The sequence below is a fragment of the Salvelinus fontinalis genome, chromosome 25, assembly GCF_029448725.1.
Source record: "Salvelinus fontinalis isolate EN_2023a chromosome 25, ASM2944872v1, whole genome shotgun sequence".
NCBI lineage: Eukaryota > Metazoa > Chordata > Actinopteri > Salmoniformes > Salmonidae > Salvelinus > Salvelinus fontinalis.
Genome location: NC_074689.1, coordinates 26780414 through 26788185, shown reverse-complemented (window position 1 = coordinate 26788185; position 7772 = coordinate 26780414). Strand labels below are relative to the sequence as shown.

Sequence of the window (7772 nt, the reverse complement as noted above, 5' to 3'; positions counted from 1 at the left end):
GTGTAGCCTAAGAAAATATATCCGCTGAAACATGAAATTCGTTAACATTGCCGCAGGACTGATGCTTTGTTTGTTGTTAATGTGCAGCCCCGGTAGTTTTGATGTTTACACGTCAGTGCGGCTTAAGGTTTACATACAACAACTCCTAATGATCCTAGATAGATCACTTGACACCTGTCACTGTAGGCTACTTGTGTAACCGTTGAATGTGGTTATTTCACATTCAGATTACTCACATAAATGTTTGCTGATTTAAGAGCTAATCGTTCATCCTAACCAACAGGTTTGACATTTACAACACAGAAACTTTTCCTGTCAGAACTGCAAGCATAATCGAAATAGGCCTATTCCCATTGTTTTCCAGTTTCAACGTTTCAACGTTTATTCGCCACGTGCACAGGATACAACAGGCTTAAAACGATACAGTGAAATTCTTACCTTGGGAGCTCTTTCCCAACAATGCAGTGATAATACTACTATTACTACTACTAATAATAACAATAATACAAATATAGATAGTAATAATAATAGAAAATCTAATAAAACAATTAAAATAAGCGTAAAACCCACACAAGAACCACGAGGGATAAAGAAACGTTTGTCAGCGGCCTTGTGTAATTTCATGACGTCTAAGTGTATTCAAGATCAACATAGATAGATATAGGTTACAGCATAGTTAATTGCTTTTGGTGTTTCATACATACACAGTGCTTGGAAGGAATGCTCGGGGAAACCGCCACGCAGTAGGATAAGTGGAGGTCAGTGCCACGGATCAGGTGAACTGAAAGCGCACAGTGCTCAGCCTCAACAGAGCTGAGGCTAGACATATTTCCTAGTCCTGCCTCCTCCTCCTTTACATAGACGAGACAGCGTTAACCTGTCGTCATTCACCTTGCTACTCCCGTGGCTTCGCGTAACACTACTTAGGACGCAAGGGAGCATTGGATTAAGACCGATAAAAGACAGGGGATACAAGGTGCGCGGCTAGGGGACGCTACCTGTAGGCCTATTGATGATTCCTGCTATGAGTCAAGTTCAAAAATCGTCAAATTGAGAGAATCTTACAAGATGGCAAAGTCCTCGGAACAGTTTGATGACCCGGACTGTGTCTGTTCCTTCGGTATGAAGTTAACGTGGGATATCAACGACCCAAAATTGCCTCAGGTATGTCAAAATCTCTCACATGACAGTTTACGCTATGCTTTAGACTATAGGCTATTCAATGATAGATATTTACATTTCCAAAGTATATATCACTTGATACTCTATTAAATCAAAATATGTCAAGGTTGAATCGAAATAAATCATTGTTTCAATTTGTAGCCTAAAGATATACAAAGTTCAGGATAAATTAGTTTGCACTTAGATTGTCATGATTTGCCTAATATGCTTCTACAACTCAGCTATCAGATATTCATTTGCGCTTTGTGGCCATATCTTCGGGTCTCTCCACAAACAAAACGTATTGCAGCAAGCCAGGTATATTCTAATCATTGGCCTGTACCTTTCGTGTGTAGCCTTATTATCCATTTAGAAAGCACTTTAAAGTAAGGAATGTATATTTCCCCCTAATTCTGACAGGACACAAAGCAGTTTGACGCTTTTCAGGAGTGGACGGATGGTTATGTGCGTTACATCTACAATGGCGAGGACAAGAACGCACAGCGCCACCTGAGCGGATGGGCTATGCGGAACACCAATAACCACAACTGTCAGATTCTCAAGAAGTCCTGCCTGGGCGTCGTAGTCTGCGGTCGAAACTGCACGCTGGCCGACGGAAGAAAACTCCAGCTCAGACCGGCGATTTGCGACAAAGCACGACAAAAACAACAAAGTGAGTAAGTGCATTATGCACATCTGTATTGCACGGTGTACACTTGCCGACGCGTCTCATCGGAACAAGGATGAACACATGATGTCTTTTTAACATTAACAATGCAGCTGTTGATGCTGTATCAAATCATTCATAATGATAGCCTACTTACTGGGCCTGTCGACGACGTAGACTGTTGTTGACAATATAACCCCACTCTGGAACGAGATATTCAACTTTTCATCTGGTCTAAACACTTGGTAGGCTTCATGTGACTCCTTCATTCAGTCAGCACCTTGACACACTATAGAAAATGTGACACTTTGTGCTTCATCATAATAATAATATCCTCACTTATGTGGTAGTAATAAAAACGAAGTTGGCTAAAGTCGAGAATAGCCCACAGGAGCAGCCAAAATGTATGGAAAGAATTATTGGTTGTGTTTTGAAAAAGCAATTCGGTTCTTCATGTGCTCAGACTATAATGATCATAATAACATAATACACAGCTTTATATACAGAACACCTAGTTAAACAACTTCAATGAAACAATATTGTTGGTCTGACTGAAAAAAATACACGTTTTAATTGAAAATAATGTTTATTTTGTAATTTTTTATAATAAATAAATAAATAATTTCCTTAAATCATTGTTTCACTTGTGACCACTCCCCACACTATGATCTTCCTCTCACATCCAGAAAAGTATAATAGTTAATAAATAAATGTACAATACCTGAATACAAAAGTTGCTTTTATACTATCAGCCCAGAGGGAAGCCAAATGCAAAATCAAATGAAGCATTTCTTCTGGAGTGAATAAATTGTAATATGGCCTTGTTTAAAACAGTGTGGTTGTTTAAAACGGTGTGTTTGTTTAAAACGGTGTGTTTGTTTAAAACGGTGTGGTTGTTTAAAACGGTGTGGTTGTTTAAAACGGTGTGGTTGTTTAAAACGGTGTGGTTGTGTGTACTGGTGTTTTTTCTCCAGAGAAGCTGTGCCCCAGCTGTAACTCTGCCCTGGAGCTGATGCCATGTAGAGGACACAGTGGCTACCCCGTCACCAACTTCTGGAGAATAGATGGAAAAGTCATATTCTTCCAGGTGTGTGGGCTCATATTCTCAACAGATTCTGGTAACACTTTATTTAACGGTCTTCTTTCCTCATAAACCATTAATAACCTGTTTGTTGATCATCATATATAAAGCATTTATTACCTACGAAGACCATGTACAATAGCTGTTTTCTACTTACTTCATGTGATGGTTAACAGACTATAGATGTTTATTGGTTTATAAGCAAACCTTCAAGTAAAGTGTTAAGGTTTCAGTTTAAAGAAAAATTGACAATGAATTAGCAATTAGCGTGAGTTCATAAATTTGATGCTTGATTAATAATATCTGAAGGCAAATAATTTGAATTCACGATAAAGTAGAAAAAAAGACACACCGTTTTTTTGGTTATGAGCTTCGGTGCAAAAAAAATCCAAGTGTGTGACCAAAGATTTTCTAAATTATTTCAAGAAAGTAACAATCGTAGTATGTGTTGATGTGATTGCAGGCCAAGGGAGTCCATGACCATGCCAGACCTGAGAGTAAGTCTGAGACGGAAGCCCGGAGAAGTGCAGTGAAGAGGAAAATGTCCTCTCCACACTTTTCCCAGAAGAGGAGGCTGGTAGAGTCAGATGTAAGAACATTTACCCTCCATGGTCACATACATTTGAAGTCGGAAGTTTACATACACTTAGGTTGGAGTCACTAACTCGTTTTTCAACCACTCTACAAATGTCTCATTAACAAACTATAGTTTTGGCAAGTCGGTTAGGACATCTACATTGTGCATGACACAAGTCATTTTTAAAGATACAGAAGTATCTATATCCACAGTAAAACGAGTCCTCTATCCACATAACCTGAAAGGCTGCTCAGCAAGGAAGAAGCCACGGCTCCAAAAACGCCATAAAAAAGCCAGACTACGGTTTGCAACTGCACATGTGGACAAAGATTGTACTTCTTGGAGAAATTTCCTCTGGTCTGATGAAACAAAAATAGAACTGTTTGGCCATAATGACCATCGTTATGTTTGGAGGAAAAAGGGGGATGCTTGCAAGCCGAAGAACACCATCCCAACCTTGAAGCACGGGGGGGGTCGGGGGGGGGGGGGGGGCAACATCATGTTGTGGGGGTGCTTTGCTGCAGGAGGGACTGGTGAACTTCACAAAATAGATGGCATCACGAGGAAGGAAAATTATGTGGATATATTGAAGCATCTCAAGACATCAGTCAGGAAGTTAAAGCTCGGTAGCAAATGGGTCTTCCAAATGGACAATGACCCCAAGCATACTTCCAAAGTTGTGTCAAAATGGCTTAAGGACCACAAAGTCAAGGTATTGGAGTGGCCATCACAAATCCCTGACCTCAATCCTATAGAACATTTGTGGTCAGAACTAAAAAAGCATGTGCGAGCAAGCAGGCCTACAAACCTGACTCAGATACACCAGCTTTGTCAGGAGGAATGGGCCAAAATTCACCCAACTTATTGTGGGAAGCTTGTGGAAGGCTTCCCGAAACGTTTGACCCAAGTTAAACATTTTAAAGGCAATGCTACCAAATACTAATTGAGTGTATGTAACCTTCTGACCAACTGGGAATGTGATGAAAGAAATAAAAGCTGAAATAAATCATTCATTCTACTATTATTGTGACATTTGACATTCTTAAAATAAAGTGGTGATCCTAACTGACCTAAAACAGGGATTTTTTTACTAGGATTAAATGTCAGAATTGTGAAAAACTGAGTTTAAATGTATTTGGCTAAGGTGCATGTAAACTTCAGACTTCAACTGTATGTACTCTGAATTATGTCTACCTGCTTAGCCAGATGTGGATGGTTCCTCTCAATTGTTTTCCTATAGGAAGATTTGTCTTGCCACTGTTGCCTTTGCATTCTGTGTAAGCCCTGTGCACCTACAAGGAGATTGAAAGTAAAGAATTTACAAAAATACACACATGCCATCTCTTCCCTTAGATGCAGTGGACTTGACTAGCCTATCACTAATATGTACTGTTGTGTACTGTTACTTGTTCAGACTGGGAGATACCATGACCTGGGTGCTCCTTTCCCCAACCTGCATCAGCTGTCCTGCATGGAGGGCCCTGACCGCTTCAGCATCATCGCTGAGTCCAACTTCCCCTTCCAGAACCCTGAGCCCTACAAGACCCAGCAGTACCCGCCCTTCCAGAATCCTGAGCCCTACAAGTTTGCCTACGACTCCCATGCCACCCTGGGTGAGGCCCCCTCCACACTCCAGAAGCCGGCCAACCACCGTCTGTACATGCCCAGGCCTCCATGTAGCTACGACTTTGCTGTGCCTGGCTATTTAGGCTCTGGCTCCTACACAGCCCTCTACAAGGACCCCAGTAGTCACCATGCAGAGGCCCCTGAGCCCAGCAAGGTGAGCTTAGGCCTGGGTACCAGCACCACCACACCCCACACTACCGGCACCCTCTCGGGCCATGACCGCAGCAGCTACGACACGCCCAGCAGCAAGCATCACGGCTGGAAGCAGATCCTGGGCAAGGGGACATACGGGGAGCGTGGTGAATATGGGCAGCTCCCTGGCAACGCCAACCACCACTACTACAACAGTGAGTATCCATGCAGGGCCCTGACGGGCCCAGTGCCAGCCACGCCCGCCTCCCTGCAGACCATTATCACCACCACCACCAAGGTGTCCTACCAGCCCTGTCCCAAGCCATCCGTGGTCAAATACGGTGATAACATGTACGACGTTAAGGGCCTGCCCAACTGCAGCTCCTTGCTCGAGGACACCTCGCCCTCCTCCTACTCTGATCTAAAGATTCCAGAAGATTCCGGGGTCATCAAATCGGCGCTGTCGTACCAACCGGAAACCCTGCCAGCCAAAATCGAGAGGGCAGAGAACTTTGACACTTACCGATACAGCAACTACGCGTCCAACAGCTATCCCGACAGGGTTTCTCATCCTCTTAGGTATGACGGAGTAGGGTACTAGTAGCTCACACCAACAGAGCAGAGAAGAGGGAGATATGACAGAGGAGTACATTTGATAGTTGTGCCCTGTATACAAATGGTCAGAAAGAACACTTGGAACAGACTTATTGACACCTTTTATCAGGTTTGTGAATATCTATTGTTATTTATATATTTGAGGTGTTCGACTGCATTTGGACTGCTAGTGATGACAGTCATCTAGGATATTCAAAACATTTCCCAATTTGCAATTAATGCATAAGGAATAGCCACAAATTAGTTATTATGCAGGTTGACCTTTATTGTCATGAGTCTTGCACTGGAGGTAGAACTGAGCAGTTTCTGCCAGATGGGCAGCTGCAAAGTCAAAATTAGCAATATCTTAAACATTCATGAAAACAAAAAAAATTGCTTTTTAGTCTTAAAGGGATACTTTGGGATTTTGGCAATGAGGCCATTTATCTACTTCCCCAAAGTCAGATTGACTCGTGGATACCGTTTTTATGTCTCTGAGTCCAGTATGAAGGAAGTTTGAGGTAGTTTTGTGAGCTAATGCTAAATAGTATTAGCTCACGACTGGAAGTCGATGGGTATCTGCACTCTAGGGATAGCAGTGTGGTTAGGATTAATGTTAGGGTTAAAATCAGATTGTATGACTTTGTGGCTGTGCCAGCTAGTGACCACTCTGCAGAGCTGCCTCCAGTAAACGAGTCATCCCAATAAATGCCAACCTGCCGTTATTATTGCCTTTGGATAAAATAAAATAAATCAGTTTATTGTGTTTGTAGAACATGAATAGGTATTATGTCTGTGTTACGTTATGTTCCTATGGCACAGGAATAAATGTTGTATAGATTGGGATGAGCTACAAAAGCATAATGAATGTGCTCTTGCTACCAGTGCAACTGTAGATACAGTCTTGAACTGTATAGTCTCTGAACATAATTATGTGACATTAAAATCCAATGAGCTCCCACTATAGATTTGACACATTCTGATGTTGTGGTTATGGCCTTTGTTTTGGTCCAATTATCATTCACCTCCAGCCCTTTGAAAGGGCCCCCCTCCATTTTGGGGTAGGGACGGGAGAGAGAGAGAGAGAGATGTCTTTGTCCCTCCCTTCGAGAATGCCGGTAACACACGCCGCTGACAGTATCTCTCCTCGCGGCCGGATCAGCAGGGAAGCGGCGCCGCTTCATTTCGTCGACTCCGCCGGGGAGTTTTCCTCTGATGTCACGTCCAGATGAACAAATTACTCACTATTATTGTAATGACAGAGGTGGTGTGAGCCATGAATCAGTTTGTCCATATGTGGAGGAGTAGGTAACACCAGAGGGGATTTGATCCTCTGTAGGGTAACTGTGTGCAGACAGGCGACATAACTGTACCTCTGTCAGACAGACAGAATACAGACTGATAAAGCTCTGTCTCAATATTGTATGACGATTATGGAATTTTGGTTAACGATTAATTGTCACACAAATCGCCATGGTTCTTGTCATAATTGTCATTTTTGTTTAAAAATGTTTTGAGCTTGTAAAGCATCATAATGCATCTTTTAAAATGAGCCACGACATACCTAATGAATACAACACATCTCTGGTAACACCCCTGTCTCAAAAACAACTTGTTTGACCGCTTTGAACTATTGGAAACTAAGCTTCTTCTCCCGACCGTGCTGGTGTTGTGACGAACATCTCCCCCCTGCCAGAATCCACCCCCCCTTCGCGTGAACGCGCACGCACTCAATTCTTCTTTGCTGAGACTTGCTTGCTAGTTGAGATTTCTGCTCTTCACTCCGTTTCAGTTTAGCCTGTTTAATATAACAAACATACATTAATTATTAATTTCGGTTGCCTATCCTGACATGACGATTGTTCTATAGAAAGTATTTGACTCTAGTGACAAAATTAAGGAAATTAGAAGGGGGGAGGGGGGGATTTCGGCAA

General features: G+C 42.4%; 1 protein-coding gene across 1 annotated transcript; it reads left to right on the top strand.

The window, feature by feature from the left end:
- Nucleotides 1-762: 762 nt before the first annotated feature.
- LOC129823372 (chorion-specific transcription factor GCMb-like) lies at nucleotides 763-6811 on the top strand. Its single transcript, XM_055882291.1, has 5 exons — nucleotides 763-1164; nucleotides 1582-1834; nucleotides 2803-2915; nucleotides 3373-3498; nucleotides 4901-6811. Exons 1-5 carry the CDS (start codon nucleotides 1069-1071, stop codon nucleotides 5843-5845), a joined length of 1533 nt encoding a protein of 510 aa, XP_055738266.1. The 5' UTR covers nucleotides 763-1068; the 3' UTR covers nucleotides 5846-6811.
- Nucleotides 6812-7772: the final 961 nt, after the last annotated feature.